Source organism: Pithys albifrons, chromosome 5, assembly GCF_047495875.1.
Source record: "Pithys albifrons albifrons isolate INPA30051 chromosome 5, PitAlb_v1, whole genome shotgun sequence".
In the NCBI taxonomy this organism is placed as follows: domain Eukaryota; kingdom Metazoa; phylum Chordata; class Aves; order Passeriformes; family Thamnophilidae; genus Pithys; species Pithys albifrons.
Window position 1 is genome coordinate 30,785,906 of NC_092462.1, and position 23,304 is coordinate 30,809,209.

At 37.1% G+C, this 23,304-nt stretch overlaps 1 protein-coding gene across 2 annotated transcripts in view; it reads left to right on the forward strand.

Annotated features, from left to right (window-relative positions):
• TMEM131L (transmembrane 131 like) overlaps nt 1-23,304 on the forward strand; it is a 79,456-nt gene that overhangs the window by 49,849 nt on the left and 6,303 nt on the right. The window contains exons 14-31 of one of the 2 annotated variants that reach the window (XM_071556128.1): nt 566-736; nt 1,058-1,127; nt 2,742-2,859; nt 3,452-3,593; nt 4,575-4,684; nt 6,281-6,353; nt 8,455-8,597; nt 9,216-9,358; nt 9,684-9,870; nt 10,890-11,075; nt 12,648-12,797; nt 13,349-13,965; nt 16,312-16,466; nt 17,773-17,897; nt 19,425-19,582; nt 20,445-20,630; nt 21,677-21,755; nt 22,754-22,839. In XM_071556128.1, the coding sequence (XP_071412229.1) occupies nt 566-736; nt 1,058-1,127; nt 2,742-2,859; nt 3,452-3,593; nt 4,575-4,684; nt 6,281-6,353; nt 8,455-8,597; nt 9,216-9,358; nt 9,684-9,870; nt 10,890-11,075; nt 12,648-12,797; nt 13,349-13,965; nt 16,312-16,466; nt 17,773-17,897; nt 19,425-19,582; nt 20,445-20,630; nt 21,677-21,755; nt 22,754-22,839 (2,899 nt within the window). The remainder of the gene's footprint in view (nt 1-565; nt 737-1,057; nt 1,128-2,741; nt 2,860-3,451; nt 3,594-4,574; nt 4,685-6,280; nt 6,354-8,454; nt 8,598-9,215; nt 9,359-9,683; nt 9,871-10,889; nt 11,076-12,647; nt 12,798-13,348; nt 13,966-16,311; nt 16,467-17,772; nt 17,898-19,424; nt 19,583-20,444; nt 20,631-21,676; nt 21,756-22,753; nt 22,840-23,304) is intronic. The other variant, XM_071556129.1, reaches the window with a different exon arrangement.

Genomic DNA, 23,304 nt, shown 5'->3' on the forward strand with positions numbered 1-23,304 from the left:
GAAGAACTCTGTGTTATCAGAGCTTTTTGGAATCAGTTAAAAATAAAGTTATATATACATCTGTAACTGTTAGGTCCTGAAGAGCTTACTGTCTCAGGAGGCATTATTCACTGCCCAGCTTAGTTTTGTATTGTTTTTTTAATAACCCTTCTTTAACTTGAGTTGCAGCTACAGATATATCAGATTATAGACTATTGCTCTGTTCTCAGAATTGTTGCATGGTGTTTCTGCTCTTCGGGATTCAGCATTTCTTCATAGGCCATAGTGGAAGTCTTTAGTGCATGAACGAGCTTTGAAGTGTCGAAGGTGAAGCCAGTAATTTACTCGTGCAGTTACTTGATTCAAACCAGGCAAAGCTGATTCATGAATACATCTAAATGTCTATTTATATTTTGATAGGAGATTTATATATGTGTACTGTGTGGATCAGTTATGGGTGCATATGTGCATGTAGTAACAGCAAAAGCATGAGAAGAGAAAGAGAAAGTTTACATTCTTCAAGGTACCACTTGCACCCCAAACTGGTGTACCAATTTTAATTGAGTTTTCATTTGATTCTTTTTAGATCCTGAACTTTGCTGAACCTTTGACTCTACCTCCAGGCTGCTGGAATGTATTTTCTTTGAAGCTCAGTGTGGAAGACACTGTAATGAATGTGCTCTCTAGTGTTTGTTTGGCCACAAATGTGGGAGTGATGTTTGAAATACCTCTGCAGATACATTCGACTGTGTCCAAGGTATTGTATTCAATTGTGTTGATATATTAATAGGCACTACAAACCCAACTGCAGCAGTGTCTCTCTTAGACCAGCAATTTGTTCCCTAGCCCTGACAGCAAAGCTTAATACCAGACACTTGTGAAACCATTCTGCAGCTTGAGAAGTTAAGTCTCCAGAATTGAACTGGGATTCAGTTATGGAATAACTGAGCTATATATCGAATTATAATTGTTTTTATTCTTTTTTCATTTGACTCATCAAAATTATGCACTGAGAAACTGAAATTTGAACTCTTGTTTTGTCATATGGTCAGTCTTACTTTTTGTTTTGTTTTTTCAGCAGGGAGATCTTAATTTTGAAGCAATTGCCCACTGTGATATTCAGTGCTACTTGGGAAAGTCTGATTCAGGTAGGCTCATCTTAGGCTTTTTTAGGCGTCTGACAGTAGTTTTATTGTAGAAAATTCATTTTATGTAGCAGGACTTGTAATGAGAATATTGAGACTGTTCATAGAAATACTTTTATGTTTTTTTAAATACATCCACTTCTCTGGGAGTATATAAATAGCTGTGAGTCACCTGTACTGAGTATATGATGAATTATTTCAGGTCTCTAATTCCATAGCATGTGCTAAGTTATTGTTTTGTTTTGAAAGAATTTTTTAAACTTAATATTTAAGACTCTCCTATAAGTTCTCATTGATGATGATTGGCTGACATTTACCCAAATGCAGCATTAAGTATTACCTGAGTATGATACTGCCTAAAGAATGTTGAATCTGTTAAAAGCTGACCCAGAATAGTGGCTTTTAATCTCTGTGTTAGTAGGGAGTTTCAGAAGGCAGCTGGGTAGCATAGGCTTTAAATTTTTAAGTGAGTGCTTTCCTGAATGTGTTTTCAAGATGATTTTTCCCAAAATGTATTTTTGTGTGAGGATATGAAGAAGGCAATAGTAGTCACTCAAATGTAAGAAGGAAAATTGAGGTGACATACAGAAACATGTGGCTTGAAGAATTACTGATGCACATGCACACTTAGGTACATATCTTAGAAGCAAGTGTTTGCTTTTTTGTATTTTTTAAATCTCTATAAAGTATGGCTGATACAAGTGAATCCTTATTGCTTATTTTCTTTCCATTCTAATTATACACATAATCAGATCTTTACCTTTAGGTATTCTGCCTTCTGGTTTAGGATGCTATTATTTGTTAAATAGGAAATGCACAAGCCTGAAAATACTGACCTATTGAAAGTTTAACTGACTTATTCCAGTCATCATCAATCTCAATTCATCACTTTAGGTATTAAGGATAGGCATCATCAATCTCAATTCATCACTTTAGGTATTAAGGATTGTAAAATAAAGTACATGCACTTTCCAGATAAGTGATTTTTGTTTTCTTTCAAAAGAAGTTTGATTTTCTAACTCATTTTTACTATGTGAGAACGCTTGAACCAATATGAGTCTATCTTTCTAAAAGGCATTAATCTTCAGACTGATGTAGACCCTTGCAATTTATCTTAAGAATCTGAGAAAATTATCAGCACCTAGAAAAGCAGCTAAGATGAAAACACAATTTTTGCCACACTGTGGGATTTGTTTTGCTCCCTGCCATGCTGTGCAACTATAATGTTTTGCCACTATGCAGTATATTATTTTGATGCTTTACTGGCATCAGTGGAGAGTAGACTACTGATAACATGACGACTTTTCAATGGCATCCATTAAAAATAGTGGCAGTAAAAAGGGCTTACTAGAGCATACAAAGCCTGTGCAATACCCATGCTCTTGTTTGCATGTACAATTACTATGTTTTTGCAGATGTATTTCCTTCAGCAAATCTGATATGTAAAATAATTTCTATGCCCTCGCATAGGCTTACTTTGAAGGGGAAAAGTGGGATGCCTTTTTTATTTTTGGGTCCAGACTCTTTGCAGATACTGATTACTCATATTCAGAATTAGATTGATGGAAAGACCAAATATTATCTCTGTAAAATCTGAAAACTCTACTATCGTTTTAGCAAATCTGCTGTGGCAGAAGAGTCTCTCTCTGGACCATTCTGCCTGGGACGTGGATTCTGAGCTTGCAAGTGACCTTTATGAAAGATGGCAAAAAATCAGGCGTGGGGAAGCCTGCAGGTCTGTACAGAATCTGTCGAGGTTCTTAATTCAAGCCAGTACAGTGTTCTAAGAAAGACTTGTTTCTGTTATGAAGTATTCTTAATTAGAAGAAAATATTTTGGACCTTCCTACACTTAGGTTATTTATCTTGAAGCACCTGGAGTTTCAGAGCACCCCAAACACCTCCAGCTTTCATTTCTAGGCAGTGCCAGCCATAAGTAAGCTTTTCAGGTCCTTGAACTTTAGATTGTAAATAATGTTCTGACTGTAGTTACCTCACCACGTCTACCTAGCATGAAAGCAGTCAAAGCACATTTTATCAGATCATTTATGGAGTTGCATGACTCCTTCATCAACAGGATAGCAGTCTTTTTGGAATTAGATCTTTCAACAGCTTCCAGGGTATTTAGACCCTAGTGTACACACACAGAAGGTACACTGACTCTCTGCTACTAGAGTACAGCTCTATGGGCTTCATTTTGTAAAGAGCATTTTCAAGGAAAGATGAGTTGATGTAATTATATAATTATAGGTCCTGGCAAATCATCTTTTTTCTTTTGTTCTTTGAAATTAAAAGAAATAACAAAGTTTTTGTTTTTTGCTAATAAAGCAGGAGAAATATTTTAGGATCAGCTCGCTTTATTCAGCAGCAGAAGTCTGAAGAGGAATCCTTTGCCTTTTTCTTGCCACGATTGACTACAGAGCCTGGCCTTACACTCAATTTCAGTGCCACAGCAGTTAAAAGTAGTTTGGTGAGAATGGTTGTTGTTACAGTTTTCTGAGTTATGTGTGTTTAGCTTTAAATAACAAAGCCTGTGGTTAATATTTGGTGTTGCTTAGCACTTTTGTATTGCCTGTAAATCAATGTTTTGATCCAATAAAAGGCTAGATTTGTATCCCTTTGGCTCTCTGATAAGTTTTCTAGCTACATAGTGGTAATATTTTAATACAAGGAGAGTAAAGCAGTGTAAGTCTTAACCAACAATTGTGGTTGTCAAGGCTTCCCTTGCATCATTGTATAAGTTACATACTTGTAGTAAAATAATTGAACAGAGTACTAGGGGATAGAGTGTACTGTCATTAGTGATGCATGTGTTTATAGGATGGCCTTCCTCATGCCACCACCTTGTGTAACAGAAGTGTGTAAAACATTTATGAGAGATAAAACACTTGAAGAGCAATCTTCCAGCCACTCTGACAATTCTTTCCTCTTGTTTATGACATTTAGGCCTCTACTAACCTACCCTAGGCCAGAAATGATCATATGGAAATAGTTTTCCTATGCACATATTGTGAATTACCTTAATGTTCCATTTGTCTAATTTAATTGTTAGTCATTGCAGCAATGTGGGTAACCTGCTTGCACTCAGACTTCTATAAGAAAGGGTGGCACCTTACTAACTTCACCTTCTTCTGTGCAAGAGCTTTGTTCACCTCTGCCTGCATAAATCAAAATCCAAATGAAAGGGTTTGGGGGGGAGCAAGGCTAGTCTGTATTTTTGTACACACAGTTCTTCATGCACTCTTAGCTGATTTTGCAAATTATGACATTGTGGTGACATGTCCTGCTGTTCCATGCTGTCTTGTGCATGGATGATAACACTGCATTAAGACAGAAGCCAGATTGAAGTCCCTTGAAAATGCAGATCATATTACCAGTGCTGAATTGTTTTACTGTCCAGTTCTCAAATGTGTCGTTTTTAACTTTCTCTTTTCCCCTCCAAACTATTTAGGTAAAATATTTCGTACTAAGAAACCCTTCATCCTTCCCAGTTACGTTGCAGCTTCTGCCTCTTTCTTACTACCCTGATCCCCAAGCTTCACTGAGTCTGCTGAACAAATGGTAATAACTATCTCAGGATACTGTTTTCCCTTTTAAAAGATATATTTGCTATGCCTTATGATGGTTGCATATTGGGTATTTTTTTAATTTCAAAGGGTAACTTAGGTGGGGACAGTGTTCTGACCTATTTTGGAAGGTATAATCCTGTTCAGAGCAGCTCCCTGTATGGTGCATGACTTTGTAATGTACCTCATCATTGACAAAACACAAATTGAACAAGTTTTAAGCAAGTTTGTGTCTACCAGATGTGAACTACAGTTGGTCACCTTTTAGGATCTGAGGCTTAGTGCAAGCTGCTCAGATGAGGTGAACAGCTTAGAGAGCTGGGAATGTGCCTGTCCCTGCAATGCTAGTTGGTATCTACACAGGGTCTGTAGACTGATGAGTGAGAAGAAGGTATCTGAACCATCCCACCAGGAAAAGTTTTCTTCTTAGCCTTTTCTTAGGTAATAACCCTGGTTGCAGAGGAAACAGGAACTAAAATTCAGGTCCAGAGTAAGGAACCCTACCATAAATGTTTAGGGCCAGCTAAGTAAATGCTTCTACATTGTTTTGGACTTTTCTGAGATGATATAATGAGAAATCTAGATTAGAGATAGATGAACAGTAAGGGGATATGGTGAGGTGAGGTGAAGTTCACACTTAACTTTGAAAAAAAGATGTAATTCGTAGGACTGCTTGATTAGAGACAGTGGGATTACCCATGTGCTTAAGTGTAACTTGCGTATGATTTGGGATCCAAATCCCTGTGTAATTGCTTCCTTAACCTCATTTCTTTACATAGGTATGTGTATGTGCATATATATGTGCGTGTGTGTATATATATGCATATTAATAACTACATCTGTTTTCATACTAAATATGATTTCCACATAGACTCTTTCTAGTGGTTTAAAATTATGTTTTCTCTGTAGTTGCACACTTTAATTTCTGCAGATCTTCTAGGTTTACCAGAAATCACATCCATTAACTGGTTCTTTTTAAGCTGATGTCATAAATAGTTATGACAAGTCAGTTTTCAGTTCAGTGGCTGGAGGTCCATTAGTCCTCTGTAATCTTAAATTTTATCCATTGGTTTCCTTATGTCAGTTTTTAAAACCTTAATGTCAAATGCTTATAATTTACACTCAGGTAAATAATCAATTGCTCTAAGTGAATTTTACTTGCAAATTATGTGATAGAAAACAGGAATTTGTCCCAAACAAATCATGAGCAGAAAGGGGGATATTTGAGTAAATTAATGAGATTTAAAAATGATTATTTCTTAACAGTTATGTGGGCAGAAAAAGCTTTGGGGCATTTTTATGGCTTAGAAATTATATTTCTTTATTTTGATCTTTTACAGTATTTACATTGACCTATCTGAAATGCCCAGCTATTTGTCTGTGTTCCAAATGTGTGGAATCCACATAAAACTGATTTGTAGTGTATTCTGTTAAAATGCAGACCCATATTTCCAGCATATTTTACATCTGCCAAAATGAAATTGTAAAAATACTCTTTATTTAAGAATAGATGCCAGCATGTAAAAATAATTCAATGCAGTTCTGACAGGCTGGGTTTCAAGTGCTTGACATTTTATTTTGGTTTATTTAGGTTCGGCATAAATGTGCGAGCTATTAATTTCACAACCACCGAATTCAGGCTGATGGATGAATGTTCACACAGGGTAAGATGGCTAATTTTGGTAGAAAAAGTGGTCTGACACTCTAGAGAAAGCTTTTTCTAGCTATGCTACTTCTAAGTTGTGTGTAATTTATAGCATAGTGGTTTCATGATTCTCTGTCAGGTTTGTATCTTTTCAGTTAATTATTTTTCAGAGTTTGAGTTTGTTTCAAAAACAGCTGTGGGAAGGGAGTGCATACATGCCTGCATGTGTGTGTGTACGTGTTGAAGAGGCCATCGTTGGCATTCGCTCTTGGGATTTAACTTTTAGCTCCAGATTGACCGTGGAGTATCAGGCTTTTGAGTCAGTGATGTCAGGAGCTAGCTGATAATCTTTTCGGTAGGGGGAAGTACTGTGCAGTAGTTCAGGGGAGGAGAAGACTGAATTTCTACATTTCAGCTTTAGGTCATTGCAACTCCCGGATTCAGGTTTGGAATGTCATGGTTCTCTCCAGTTCCCATGGCCTAATTTTTACATGAATGTGATAACACTTGGCCGTGTCACGCCAGTGCTGAGCTGTGGTTAAACCCTGAGATGTTGTGTCGTGGATGACAGAAACAGAGAAGATGTTGTGTCAGGGATGTTGCCGTATTCTGGTGCTGAGAGTGCCATCCAGAGTATAGAGAAAATTTCTTCTTAGTCTTCTGCTGTGTACAAAAGCCTGGAATTGATGTATTTTCCTTGCTGTCTGGGCATGCTGCAGCCTCATCCTTAATGTTCTGTGTAGATATATGTTTCTTCACATATGCTTTAAGACCTTAATGAAGTTTTTGTACCTTATAAAAAGAAGAGTATGTTTACTACATTAATCAGAACTAACTTTCCCTTTCTGGCAACAATTTTAAGAGTAGTTGTAAAAGAGAGGAGACACCAGTTCATAAATCCTAGCCTGCAGGAACCCTCTGAAAAAGAGAAGGGTAGTACATGGTAGGATTGAGTTTCCACAGTCCCATACACCATACTGTTGACCAAATGGAAAAATAGTGGTAGATCTTTACATGAGTGTGTGCAATACATGTTTTTCGTTTGATTTGAAGCACTGTGAGGAACATGTATGATTAGATAGGTGTTCAGCACATATGAGATGGATCTTGACTTGTTAACCAAATCACTAGTTCTTAATATTTAAATTTTTCAATTTGTCATCATTTTCCTTGTCACTTTGTGTAATGAATTGCTAGGATCTCATTTGAGTTCATGCCTATCTTTTTAGGGAGTGATTGGTGAAGTTTGCAAATACCATGTGTGGCTTGCTTTTAATAAATACTGCCTGTTAAATGCAGTTTCTGAAAGTGTTTGGTTTTGTGTGTTATTTTTCATAAAATAGCCTGAAAATAAAAACATTTTGAATGGCAAAGATCAGAAAAGCTGTTAATTCAACAGTTATAAATGAAAAACAGCCAAGCAATGCCCGTTTTGGAATGTTTATGGTGGTTTTGACTGCTATAGGTATCTTATCATGCCTTTCTAAAAGGAGACTGCCAGTTTTGGAAGAGCAAGTTTTAGGGCTATTTCCATTTTTGTAATGGCACAAGGAATAAGCAACAGTATAAAAAACAAACAAAAGAAAACTTTACATTATTTCCAGACTAAGTGAACTTCTGGTAGTTCTGGTTTTCAATAAATATAGTTGGGAATTCACTTTGACTTTTTTCCAGTGACTCAAATGATCAGCATATTTGCCAACAGTCCCTTTCTCACTTAAATCAAGTTGTAAGTCATATGCTGGGGGTATAATCATTGCCACATTTCCCTGTGCAATCAGTACACTGTCAGTTCTTGTGTTAAGTGTTTCAGGATTCCTTGAATATGAAAGACACTGTATAATTTCTTTTCCATCTGAGCAAGCAAAAACTCTTTTAAAAAAATGAAGTAATACATTCCTCATAATTAAGTGCAGTAATAGGAACTTTTGCTGAAATAAACAATCTTATCTGATGTTTTATGTTGTTAAAATTAAAGGATTTTGTATAACAAGTTAGCAGTTTCTGCACCTTGCCAAAAAAGTCTTACGTGGTGCTAAGTAACGATATAGTGCTTTCTTTACTGACATCTTTAAACACACAATTTTGCTGTGAATAAGAAGTGCCTTTTTGTTTAACAGAATGCACATCAAGAGGATCTCATCAACAAGAAATGCAGTTCTGAGCTGCTTTTGTTAAGTTTACAGCCACTGGAAACCAGAAAAGTTGGTGTAATTTTTACACCGCTTGACTACAAAAGAGTAGCTTCCCTTATATTAATCAGGTAAACCAAGTTTCAGTTGTAATTCAGAATCAAACAACTCAGTGTAAAAATGAATTTGCAAAATCTTGGAGCATGGACAAATGCTCAAAATTTGAAAGTCAGAATACCTCTGGTTTAATAAAAATTACTTAGTGTGTTTGTGCCTTATGTCTCAGTCATTAAAAAGTAACAATCATTTTTCTTGATCTGTGATCATTATAAAATGCATATGAATATACTAAGGTAATTCTGAGTTGAGAGAAACACATTACGTGGCTTTGCTATTTTCAACTTGACTCCATAATGATAGGATTTATGTATTCAGTGAGTCTTATGTGCAGCCAAACATTATTTATCTTTGTAGGAAAGAAGTTTATGGAAGAAGGTAGCAATTTTTACTAGGTGGCACAGTTGTTATCCAGTGGCAGTGATTACAAACTTTCCTTTACTATGTGGAATTCGCTAGACACTGGTTCTGGAGTTATCCCCTCTGTGTACAGGAACTCTGGCCAGGTTTGGCCACTGACTCTGCTACTGAAACACTGTTGTCTTGGTTTGGCACCTAGAGAGCAAAGTCATGATTTTGCAAACATAATACCTGTTTTACTGGCTGATTGCTTGATTTTTATATTATGGCAGAAACAACTTAACTGTTCTGGATGTGGTCCATGTAGAAGGCTTTGGAGCCAAAGAATTGCTTAAAGTAGGGGGAAGACTTCCTGGTACAGGAGGGTCTCTTCGATTCAAGGTGCCAGAAGCTACACTAATGGACTGCAGACGACGTGAGTAAGAAGGCACAGGTCCCTGTTTTTGCAGCTGGCTGTGTTACTCTGTAATGGTACTGATGTGGTACATAAGTGTCAGTTAAATAGAATGTTAAATGCTGAAGAGCTTGCTCATGAGGGATGTAGATTCTGTTTTTTTCAAAACACTGAATGAGTATAATTAAAAGTTCTAGCAATACTCTACTGCAAAACAGTCTGTATTAAATATTAATCACTTCTGTATTTTTTATTAAATTGTAAATAAAAATAGCAATTTCTTTATAAATGTAAGAAAATACATTTTATGCATTGTAAAATGGTTGCTCTTTTTTTTTTCTTTAAGAACTGAAAGACAGCAAGCAAATTCTATCCATTACGAAGAACTTCAAAGTAGAGAATATTGGGCCTCTTCCTATAACAATTTCATCAATGAAAATCAATGGCTACAGTTGCCAAGGATATGGATTTGAAGTGTTAGACTGTCAGGAATTTTTCCTGGCTCAGAACTCATCGCGAGAGATCAGCATTGTGTAAGCACTGACAAATTCGCTGACGTAAAAGCTTTAATGGAAATTTGAAATAATTAATTTCAGTAACGGATGCTCCAATAGCATACCCACACACAAACTTTTGAATGTAAATTTTATAAGCATTTCCCTAGGGGTAATGCTAATAAATGGGTAATATAATAATGTTTCCGTATAGGACCTATAATTTTTTAAAAGTAGCATTCTTGCTTTTATCAGTGCATTATGAAGTAATACATTAAAGCAAAAGACTTGCCACAATTTTTAATTTGGTTGTTATTCTCTAGCCTGTTCCAAGTAGCCTGACCACAGTCTAGTCATATTTTTTCTGTACATTGCACGTACTCTAAAACTGATGATTTTTAAAATCCTCTTGAGTGAAAGATACTGTGACTTAAGTAGAGTTAATATGACTGTATTAAAGTAACTGCAGTTTCCTATACAAGTATCACTTCTACTGATTGAAAAGGCAAGTCATACCTTCTAGCAGTACCCATGGCAGTCAAATAGAATAAGGTGGGTCAGGGAAGTGGAAGAAGAGACAAATCTGACATTTTCTTCTGCTTTCCCTATCTTTCCAGCTTTGTACCCTGGTACTTTTGTATCCTAGTACCTGGGTTCGGAAGTACCTTTGTACCCTGGTACCCAGCTCTGAAATAATGCTGCCTGTATGCTTGACAGCTGTGCTTTTGTTAGAGTGTTTGGGTTAACCTGAGTTGATCGTGTGCACCTCCTTGAGAAAAGGAAAATGAGTCACAGTAATAAGAGTATTGTGAAGAGTCACAAGAAAATCACCGATATTACCAACTGAAGATGACCTCAAAGTCTTAACCTCTGTTCAGTGCTACTGCAACTTGTGTAGTTTTAGCAGATAGTGGATATTTAATTAATTGCTTTTTTTCCCCCTTCACATTATTAAATCGGGAATTATTTTGTATTTTTAATATCAATGTGACTCCATAAAATTAAATTCAGCACAACAATGGAAAAATAACACCAGTTCTGTCTGTTTTTCTTGACAGATTCACTCCTGACTTTACTTCTTCGTGGGTAATTCGTGAGCTTACACTCGTGACTGCTGCTGATTTGGAGTTCCACTTCACACTCAATGTGACTCTTCCTCACCATCTTTTACCACTGTGTGCAGATGTAGTACCAGGCCCCAGCTGGGAAGAGTCTTTCTGGAGGCTCACTGTCCTCTTCGTAAGGTAATGCTTTTGGGGCCCCTGCACCACTTAGAAAGGGTCCCACCAGGGAAAGATCAGCAAGTACTTTTGACTTGTGTTAGATCTTTTTTTTTTTTTGTGATGATAGGGCCTAAAATGTGTACTGCATCTGTCTCCTGAAGTCCTGCCAGCTGGCTGTGACTGCTTAGGTGTGATAACAATAGCTCATGGTGGAGTTCGCAAGCATTTCTTGCTGCTCCTCCTGATAAACTTCCCTGTTAAGACTGCAGTGAAAAAGGGCTAGGATACCCCCACAGGAATACCCAGGATACTTCCCTTGCTAGAAGATTTAACTCCCCCACAGCAGAGACACACATGTAACATATTAGTATCTGAACATTATAAATAGAATTGAGTGGACTTGTAGTTTATCTTTAAGTATTCCTGGAAAATGAACATGAATTTTATTTATAGTTTCAGACAACTGCTTGAGGACCTGCTTCTTCTGCTTCTTTCCTCCTTTCACATGTTAAAAAAATTGTGTTTATTGTTAGCTTTTTCTAGGCACACTGCAGAGCAGGCTACCCCAGAAAGATGGTGGGGCTTGTGTTAGCTGACTCTTGCTGGCACATAGTAAACTGCTTTGAAGAAGATTGTACCTTTGTACAACCACGAAGGGCTCTGCTTCTATGCATGCTCCTTGTTTTGTCTTTCTTTATGGACCTTTCACTCTGTGTAGTTGGACACAGATGATGTCCAATGCTTTCATCACACCAATCCTGAATTCCTACAAGCAGTGAATGTGAATGTCATGGTGATAACACACATGTGCTGATGCATACCTGAGATCCTGAGGCACACAATGCTGCTTGCATAGTTTCAACACTGAAAACAGCACAAATGAAGAATAGCAGTGACCACATTGCATGGTTCTAGATGCAATAGAAGGAGACTGTTTGCATCTGAAAAATCAGGAATTTCTCATTCTGTTTTCCTGCTAATAAAATTTATACTCTGTGGTTGAGAAGGTGGTTTGATGAATTGCAAAGATTTTGTTCTGGTCCATTTATGTTTGGTGCAGTTAATACACCATGGATAGGGAGGGTGTTTTGCAGCTTCATTTTTAGTTCAAAAGTATGGTGGCATTTGTAGCTCATTTTAGCCAGAATTTTCTCTAGGAAAAGAAAGAGGCAGTATTAAATATCAAAATAATTACATGACTATCGTGAATGAATAGAAGGCACTCAGGAGACTGATAGGTATCATACTGTGATATATAGTCATTGAGTTGTAGTGGGACTTAAAAATTATCTCCAAATCAAGGATTAGCTTTTTTAGAATGAACTTTTTCTTTGTTAAATTTTCTTCTGTCTTCATGAAGCTCATGACTGAATTATTTTATGGAGTTACAAACTTGTAAGTGCTATAAGGAAAAAAAGCAAAGACTATTGCAACTATATTTTTTAAAGCTGTTTTGAGTTTTCTTGTCTGTCTTTTTACTTAAAACTTACTAACAAAATATTTGAAAAGTGGATCTTGTTGGAAGCTTTTAAACTCTTTCACTGAATATTCCTGAAAGTTGTATGTATCGTATCTTTTGCTTTCCTTTGGCAGTTTGTCTCTGCTTGGAGTGATTCTGATAGCCTTCCAGCAAGCCCAGTATATTCTAGCAGAGTTCATGAAATCAAGACAGAGGCCAAATCCTAATTCTTCACCACAGCAGAACAGCAACTCTGTTGACATAATCAACTCTGATTCCTACAAGTAAAAATACTTTTTTTTCCTTCTTTTGTACCTCATTTATTGTGGAGTGGTGCTTTTTCTCTGTATTCTAATGTTGCTGTGGGCTGCTTTAGAGATTATTCCAAGCAGCATCTTTAAGAGAACTTTCAGTGTTGCGTATGTTTGTCTTCACACAAAAGAAATGGAAGAACTAAAGGGTTTATTAATCTTGTATATTGCCAGTAGTACATAAGGTAAAAATTGTGTGGTGACAGTAAAGGATACACCATGTGTGGCAGCCATGGAAAGAATACAAAATACATTGATGGTTCTCAAATCTGACCCTCTTGAGGAGTCAGACACTTAATCACAGAAGCACATAAGTGTATTTGAAGTCTGAGCACATACTTGGTCTTGCTCAACTCCCACTGAATCAGAATGTGCTTAGGTGGTATGACAAATTGAAGACCTAATGCAATTTCATGGCTTGTGAATGTGCCCCCATTTCTTTTATTACAAAAATACATCATAAAGAAATACATGATAGCTTTGTAAAGAAAAACAAATCTTAAATACCTTATTTTTTTCTCCAGGGGAAGCTGCAAGACATTTATGGATTCCTATAGTTCCTCAGACAAAGGTAAAGGGAAGGGCTTCCTGTCCGTAGGCACTTCTTCCAGCCGAAGTCAGAGTGCAGCAAAGAGAAGTCCTGCGACCTACAGCCACTCTCAGAAGAAACACAAATGTTCAGTTTACTACAGTAAGCAGAAACAAAACACAGCAGCTGGCAGTGCCATTGCAGCTGCTGAAGAGAAGCAGAATCAGATTGCAGAGAACCAGATCTCGGCACCAAAAGAGGACATTTGCACTGATGTTGTCAGTGAGAACTGGGTAACTCTGAAATATGCAAGTGGAATAAACGTTAACAAGAATTTAACTCTTCCAGAAGACTTTCTGGGTAAAGAAGAAAGTACACTGAAAAGTACAGTTCTCATTAAAAATACTTCTTCAGAGTGTGATCTGAAGGAAGATCTTCAAACATGTATGTTTCCTAAGGAAACTAACCTTAAAACTTCAGAAAATCTAGTTGAGCTCAAGGAACAGGAGTTCTGTCCTGTGAAGATGTCCAAGAAGCTACCTGAAAGTCATTTGTGCAGAAATTCACCTCAACAACAGCCAGAACTGCAGGAGATTTCTAGGAAAATTAGCGGTAATTCTTTTTTTCAAATTCTATCAGTCTGGATTCCTAGGTGAAATCTTCTTGATTCATTGTGATCAGGATTTTGTCTGTTTTGTGGGACAAGGAGATGTGGTGTTTCTTAGGAGTTCACAGTGATTTATCTGTTTATACTCCTAAGGAAGAAGCTTGCATTAAAAGTTGTTTCATAAATCATAAATTTGCTTGATTTACAGATTTCAAGCTTGTGCTGTAGCATTTCAACAGTTTAAATAATTGATGTCATAGATCTACTTGTAAGACACAAATTGCCTTCGTCAGATATTCCAAAGCATCCCAGTTTGCTATTATCAGGTCCACTGACAATGTGCTGCTTGGTATTTAGAGTCACCAAGCAAGCATGTATATTCGTATATGCTGTACATTCTGTATATTCAGAACTCCTTTGATAAAGCTACCTAAAATAACAAAAAAACTGAGAGCAGAATATTGTGAACTTACACTTTGTAGGAATCTGCAGATGAGTGTTTCCCTTGCTAATTGTATAGCTGTATTTTTTAATGTTGTTTTTCTTTTTTTTTAAATTGTGAAATGAAGCTGCCTGAGAAGTCCTACCACTTAGGTTCACAATTCAAATTATTAACAGCAGCAAAAGAACATCTGGGAGAAATCAAGAGCAGGGTAGGAGAATGTATCCTCTGGAAGCTTGGCTTTACTAAGGCACTCGCAGAGTAGCTGAATGGTGAAAACTGGCATTTGCTGTAGCTATGGCAGAGTTTATTTAGTGAGTGACCCATCACAGAAGGATTTGAGGCCCTGCTGTCATGTGTAGTTGTTACCACAGGCCCATTGCTTCTGGTTGTATCATCTGAGATAGAGCAGGTACAAGTGTGCAGTCTCAGGTGGAGGCAGGATAGTTTCACTCATAGTTAAAAAGTACTTTGACATTGTTCATGTGCTCCTGAACTAGTGTTAATAAGCAAAGAAGGGGAATGTGGAGGTCAGTAATTATATCCTGAACTCTATTTACGTGCACAGGAAAGTAACTTTTGAGTACAGGCTGTGGAAATCATAGTTATATATAAACCAGTTGGGAGATAATAGATTTATTTACATTGACAAAACTTCCACCTTGAGATTGTGTTTCGGGTGTCCTGACAGTTACCAGTTACTTGTATTCAGTGGTAAAGCACTAAAGGTAATCTCCCTTGTTGTCTATTAGCAGCTGTGGTTTTCTGCCCTATCAGGGATGTGAGTATTTCTGTGTTGCAAGCTGCTTTGTGGGTTAAATAAGTCTAAAAAGTACCATGTTGCAGTGTTTGTATCTTGATTATAGTTACTGACCTGGTTTTGTGCAAACAGAGAGACCCCAGGACTGAGGTTTGTGTGCTGGAGATCCTCAAAAAGTTCTTTAGAGCTCTGGCAGCCTCATTTACCTGGTGTTTCATTCACAAGCCCTCCTTTTGCAGTCATCATGGCTGCCTGCTCCGGAGAGGAGAGGGTGTCTGACTTGGAGCAAGGATGTTGTATTTGGTTGGTAGGAAATTGTAAAAAAGTTTGGGTATGCCTGTTCTTGTTTGAGAAGACCAGTTCAGTTCAAAAAGTGATACTTCCTACGCAAAGCAGCTGAGAGTTTCGGTAGATGTGGATGTATTGCAGATATCTGAGATACCTGGAACTGATCAGAGGTGAAGTTAATTCTGTCCTGTCCAGCACTGACAGGGGTCAGTCAGAGGACTGTGATTCAACTGGACAACTCAGCTAGTTGTTGAGGCAGCCTTCCTCTCAAGTCTTTCATGTTTTGGACTTTGTTACAACAAAAATAATTCTTCTCCCTCACAAGTCTCTCAAGAAAAGAAATTTTTAATGTGGAACCCTTCCTAAAGAAAGGATGACTTCCCTTTGTCTTTATAGTGAATGCAGAGGGCACTTCAGAGGTATAAAGTACCTAGTAAAGGCTGTCCTTAGTTTGATTTACCCGTTCCTGAAAAGTCTTCTCCCTGCTCAGCTTGCAAGGTTTTTAATTGTGTGGTTGGTTTTTTAGCCCAGTATGCTCTAGCTTCAGATTCTGCCTTACAGACTCCTAATTGAGACCCAAATAGCTCAAATTCAAATAAGATGAGCAGGACTTGGGTAATTTATGCATGTGCTGGTAGTGGTGTGCTCATGGGCATGAGCCAACACAAAGCTACTTTTGCAATTTTTATACAGTATTAGCTTTAGATTTTGAAATTTTCAGTGTCATCAGCCTAGAGATTAGTCTCCTGGTGTTTTGGAAAGCAACACAGTCCTGTTTGTAAAGAAAGGTAGAAGATATTGTGGTTATGATTGGGAGCACATTCTCTTCACAAGCAAACTGTTGTTACTATTTAATTGTAGGGAATAGCCAGCAAATGCCTCTCAGGAATGAAACAGAAAACTGCGAGACTTTAAAAAAGCAGCTCAACTTAAAGCCTTCCACAGAGAAAAAGATTAACAAGGGAACTAAGGAAGAGCCTCCATGCTGTGCAAAAGAGGAGATTACTTGTTCTGAGGTTTGTATTGTGATCTTTCTGCTTTTCAAATTTAGAATTATCTTTTTATTGTTTATTTAAATAAGCATGCACATACAGGTATGTATGTGTGTGTAGGGACTATTATATACAGTCACAGATCTGAAATGCTGTAAATCAGATGACTGAGGAAATATGCAGATGTGCCAGGCCACAGCCATTGCATGTTAATGCTGCTTTATAGAATGATGAGCACTTTGGGTAAAAATCAAAACAGCTCTTGTATAGTCACGTGAGCTGTACACAGCCAGAGATTGTCTTTGTTACTGTCAGAGCAGGCACATGCACACTGGAACCTAACACCAGCTGTCAGCCACACTGATGATGTGGGAACATTCTCTGGAGGGTCTGTGGGCATATCAGCCTTCAGTTGGAGTCCTGATCTCCAGATACAGGGCTTTGCATAAGAAATTTGCATATGAGAATGCAGCAATCAGAAGCCCCTTGACAGATTGCAAAGTTCCTGAGAAGGATCATTCTTCACCTCTGGTTTCTGAGTATGAGAAACACATCATACTGTACCTTTGTAGCAGGCAGCATAAAACACTAAAAGAACTTTTATCAGGTAATTAGTAAACCCAGGAGTTTGGATTATGTTGTTTGTATCCTGTCTACTGGGTAGGAATCCCATAGCAAAAAGGTATAAGGAGGAATTGCTAACCATGCTTAGGGAATATGTCAGAAAAGACAAGGTCTGGTTGGGTTTGGGGAACTGTTGTTACAAACTCTCTTCCATGTGTGTCTGATGATGCTCAGTTTGTTTCTTGCATTTTTTGAAATGACTTAATGGTAATTTACTCCATAATTTCCTCAGTTGTAATTCAAATGAATTCCTTACCCTGCCCCCTCAGCTGCTGAGGAAAGAGAGGATTTACTGCTGCTGAACTTGCACACAAACTGATCATATATCTGGCAGATGTTTTTTGTTTTTAGCACATTGGGAATTTTATTGACTGCTTTACTTTTTCTCGCTCCATTTTTTTATTTCCCTGGAAGTCAGAGCTAGATGCTGTGAAGGGGAAAATGCTAAGTTTGGGAATTCAGAAATTTCTTTCTCATCATCTGTTGCTGTCTTGATGGACAGAGTCTTGGAAAGGCCGGTCAGATTGGTGGTGCTGGAAAGATGATGTGCTGTGGAAAGGCATTAAATCACGAAGTAACTATGCTTTTGCATTGAGTCATTTTGTCCAGAGAAGTTTAGCTAGAAAAATCCAGTGAAGTTCATTGACTGAGTCAACTTCATTTTATAATATATATATTGTCTCAGCTCATTTTTTTTTACCTTTAGCAAGAAGACACGTACAGGAAGAAGAAACCTCAGGAGAAAAAGGAAGGAAATGTACCAAATATGAATTGGAATAGAAATAGAACTTCTAGAAAAAATAAGAAAAAGAACATTAATATATCTACAAGGTATATGTTACATTGCCAAATCATGAAGAAATCCAGAGTTTCTGTAATGTTTCCACAGGTTTTGAATAGTACGTTGGGCAGGGTTGTTTTATCTATTTAAATAAACACACTTCAATCCTGGCTTTACCCTTTATTTTTAAGAATGTGCAGTACTAAAAATGACCAGCAAAAAAAATTCCATTTGAAAATCTGTGTGTATATAGCTGCACCCCATTCTGCACAGCTGTGGTAGCTCCTTGTTAGAGTCTGGAATGTGCTGTCTCTGAAGTTTGGATGGTTAGCTTCCTTTCCGTTGTGTATTATGGGGAGAAATTTCAGTTGTGTATTTTCTTCTGTGAAAAAAAGATAAGAAAATTGTTGAAATTACTCCATCTTCAAGAGAATCATCTACTATATTGAGTAACGGGGGAATGTTTTCTTCTAGTAATTTTGGAAGAGAAATGTGTAGAAGGGAGACAGCAGCTTGCATTTTTACTGTAATGATTAAAAAGAGTAGAACAGCACTAGGCTCTAAAGAATATTGAGAGCGCTGTGGAAAGTTACTTTTTTCCTCCCCTGAGGATTGTTTAAATGCATTTTAAGGTCAGTTGTAAATCACTTTTAAATATTGTTTTAACGTGATTTAAATTTAAATTATTTGGATTGTTAAATAACGCTAGTTTACAAACTGCTGCTAGCATAGAAACATTTCTGAAGAGAAAATCCTCCTCCTTCCCCTCCCCCAGCCCTTTGAATTAAGGTCACAATCCTACAAAGTCTTCACAGACTTAATTTTTATTGCAAGTGGTCCTATTGAGGTCAGTGGACTTAACAATGAGATTGTAAATCTGAAGGGGCTGTTATAACTCATTATGCACAAATTACTAATCATTGTGGGAAGTCAGCACATGTGTAAATCTTTGCTGGATGCACACCTTAACAAGTAGGATGGATAAACTCCCAGAAGTAAAATACTGAAGTTTAGTGTCTGTTCCTCAAACCAATTCATCCATTGCTACTTTCTGAGTTAAGATGGATCCATTACCTTTCTGGTACAAATTTGACAGCTGGCTTTTATTCATTTTCCCTTAATACTCTCTGATTATTATATTGAATGCAGATACTTCATTTCACTTTTACTAGCAAAAATTGAAGATTGCTTCAGATTGTAATTTTATTCTAGTTATAATTATGCCAGTGAAATGAACACAGGGCACATTTTTCCATGTATTTGGATCTTTGTACAGCACTAGACTGTGCTTATCGTTGTAACATCTGATTGCCTTCTGCAAGTGCATTAGAGAATGGAGTTAAACATACAGATGTTGTTTTGCCTCTCCCCTGGAGAAGTAGTCATCTGTGTGATGGGATATTGCATTTTGAGTAAGGTTTTTTGGGTTTCTGTAAAGCTGGGGAATAAGACTCCCAAACCTATTCCTTCCCCTGCATCCTGCCTCGATAGCCGTGTGAGTTGAAATGTTTAATGCCTAAAGAGGAAGAATGCAGATGTAAAATGCAAACATATTTCTTTGGGTGTGGTTGTACTAGGGTCCCTGAGCAGAGTGAATTGAAGCATATGTGCAGTGAATTTGAAAGGCCGGATCTGAGAGCGAATATTGGAATAAGAGCCTGGTGTCCTCAGAGTAACGGGGAGAATTGTAAAGCAGACCAAAAAGCTGGGACTTTGTCTATACAGGGAGAAACAGGTATGCAATCTTCATTGTGTTAAATGGAGAAAGAAACACAATATGGATTTTGTTGCAGTAGACCTGTATTCCTTGCTTGAGAGACCTGTCCTTTTCTTGCTTTTGAACCCCAATGGGAATATGACAGTGCCTGAAATAATACCTGCTCGCTTCTGAAGGGCTCTTGCATGCTTTCTCCATGGGGTTGGTTGGTGGTATAAATCAGAAAATGAGTCACTCTGAACCCATAGTCCATCAGTTCTTAGTGTAGGACTGGCTGTCTGCTTGTGTGTTCAAATGAATGCTAGTATTGACTGTATTGCAAAGGACAGTTTTACAACAGGCAGGTACTTGCTTCCTGCCTTTCCACTGAGATTTTAATCACCTGTTTTTCCTGACTTTTGGGAAGAGGAGACCTGAAAAAAGATATCAATGTGTACAGAATTGTCGTGTGCCTCTTTGATGAGATAGTATGAAAGGAGAATCTATCACTTATGAATTCCTTACTTGCAACATTTTTTCATTGCTCTTAGTGTGCAGGTTCCTACAGCCAGGGTATGTTCCATGTTTAAAGTACTAACTGTATATTTCAAAGGACAGTATGTGCTTCCTCTTTCAACCTATTGCATGTAGCTGCACTTTATCGTCCCTTACATTCATTTTACTGGGGTATCTTACTGGAATGTTGTGTAGGTCATGAGTTCCTTGTGGTAGTAGGGGCTGGTGTATTTACTAAGGCTATTGGTAAATATTATTTTCTCTCTTATTGTCAATAAATTCGGAGAATCCATATTAATTCATGTTTCAGATGACTTCACTGAGCAGACTTTCTTAAATATTGTGTTGGTTTTTTGATTGGGCTTTTTTTTTTCAACTTCTTTAGAAAACTTTTATCAGCGATCCAAAAAGAAGTGTTTGGAGAAGTTTTGTTCTGATTCAAGCTCAGATTGTGGAAGTTCATCAGGAAGTGTCCGTGCCAGTCGTGGGAGCTGGGGTAGTTGGAGCAGTACCAGCAGTTCAGACGGAGATAAAAAGCCAATGATTACTGCCAGGCATTTTCTTCCATCCAGTAAGTTTTGCAAATAGTCTCTCTTCACAGTGGCAGGCCAAGTTTTAGCCTTCCTTCTGAATGGAAAGGGCTACTGTGGCTTGGGGCATGTAACTTGAAATTTACGGGAGACCTCTCACAAACACAGGGAGAGATTTAAAGAGCTTTGTACTCTACAAGAAGTACCACAAGTTTTGTGGAGGTGAAGATGACCTGTCAGGATCCTCACTAAAGAATCTGCATAATTAGTTTTCATGGAAAGATGAGAGAGCTGAGTGTCGCTAGCCAAAGCAATTTCTGCCTTTGAATTTTTCATCACATTATTCTTTTTAAAATGTCATAGCTATTTAAGAAATGCACAAATGAAGAATGTGTGAGAGCATTTCAGATCTGAGGGTGTGGGGAATGGATAGATGTATTCAAGGCATAAGTAGCCAGGAGACCTGTGCCAGTTGACTAGTATGAGAAATGGGAGCTGTGGTTCATTACTGTGATTTTTGAATGCCTGAATATCATTAAAATAGTTAAAAGCCTAAACCCTGTCACTGCTGTAATTACCCAGATTGATGTGGCAGTAGAAATAAATTTTAAAGTGCTGAAGTGACACAAGCAAAGCCACCTTTGAGTACCTGAAAAACTATGGTTTGAATAATTTAAAGATATGCAGGAACTTACACGTGTATTTATGTATGTATAAAACTCTACATTACTAAAGTATGTGACATAGCTGAACCTGAGATCTAAAAGATAACAAATTGTGTGTATATGTTCAAATTATAATGCCTCTTAAAAAAAGAGGAAAATAAGTCATGAGGAATTCAAAATTCATGTGGTATTAACAAGGATCTTCTCCATTAAGAGTATGGTATTCACTTCTAAGTCATAAAACACATTCTAAGACCATATGGACTTAGGGTAGCATGGTTTGAAATTAATGCAGTTAGCGATAATCCAGTCTGAGAGAAAACTTAATTAACACCATTGATGATTCTACTTGTGTGTATGTATATTCTGTGCATACTTCTTTTTTTAGGATCTATGATTTTCACAGTCATTCTTTTCTTTAGGAGAGAATATTTCACAAAATGATTTTCCATCTGAAACTCCTATCACTTTAAATCTGTCTCATAACATCTGCAATACCAGGTAAAAAATTTGAATCTACACCTATAACACATTAAAGAAACACCACCAACTTGAAATCTTGTCTCACTTCGGTGAATTATACCTACCTGTTGTCATTTTTTATTATCATCTGATTATACTTACTAGTTGGAAGATGAAGAATCTTCTTCAGTCAATGAAAAGATACAGGCAAAATTGATTATGTTGCATAAATACAGTATATGATTCCAAGTGGAAGATAAATGGAAATTAGTTTTTCCCTCTCATTTCTTCCACATCGTAGCAACGTAACTACATTTCCATTTAGTTATATTAAAGTAGTAATGGTTTTTGAAAAAAGGTGGGAGACTTTCAAGTTGATGCTATTCTTTTAATGGAAATAATGTTCCCCTAGGATATACAGCATGAAAGTTGATTCTTCCCTCCCCCAAATTCCATTCTACCTCTTTACTATAGTAGAGGTAAAATCACTTCTCATTCATCACTCTCTGTTTTCAGAAATAATTTAATCTTTTCCTTTGGGATTCTGGTGCTGGAAAATGTTTCCTTTCCATTCCTTTTGCTAGTTTCTTTGATGGGTTTTGATGAATATCAAGTTGATGGTCATGTGTGTCTATGTGTCATCATGAATGTAAAAGTAACCTTGCCTGAAAGTTGTTGAAACATTATGAGAGGTCCTACTGATCTTCATGAACTATAGCTTGTTTTCTAGTTTTAGAGCTGTTGAATTAATTTCCAATAGGTTGATACTTGAATAATAAAAGTGGAATAATTAAGGTGTATGAATTTATTCATTTTGCATGTGAGATAAGTAGCTGGCTTTTAATTGGAAAAAACCCTTAAAAATTAAATTGCACACTGGTCATTTGAAAATAATAATCAGGACAGTGGGAAAGCAATAGCAATCATGATGTTCATTAGAATATTTTTTACTTCTGTGTATATTTCCTTTTAAATTCTTTGGTTTATGAAAGAAAACAGTGTCTACACTTAAGAAATTAATTTTTTTTCTCATTCAGCAGAGACATGAACAGCATCCCCCAGTATCCTGAAACCTTATGTCCCAATTTCACTGACATAGCTGCAGATCCTGACAAAAATAAAGGTCAGTATTAAAAACCGAAGCTCGTTTTCCACATTTTGTCATACATTTTCAGTGATGTTGCTGATTTGTATACAGCAACTTGATAGACCCATTGTTATTAGAACTTGTAAACAAGTTAGGCACAAAGTTGACAAATGAAGGCTTGTAACCTTGATAATTTTTACTTATAACCATGATGATTTTTGCTGCCTCTGCTCCGTGTGAAGACAGCTTTTAGCTTTCAAGTCATGTTCTAGATATTCTTTCTTTTTTCATCCTCTTGCTCTGCACAGATTTTTGTTCAAAAGCCATACAGTTAGGAGATCAAGAGCACTAGTGAAGCTCAAACATGACTCAAATCAAACATGACCATTTTTCTCTCTTAAATTTCCACAGTTGTGACTTGCTCTCTTTGAAAGCAATAAAGAGCGAGGTTGGGTTGAGCTGTTAATACTCTTGAGTTTTCATTGTTCGTTTTTTAAAGGG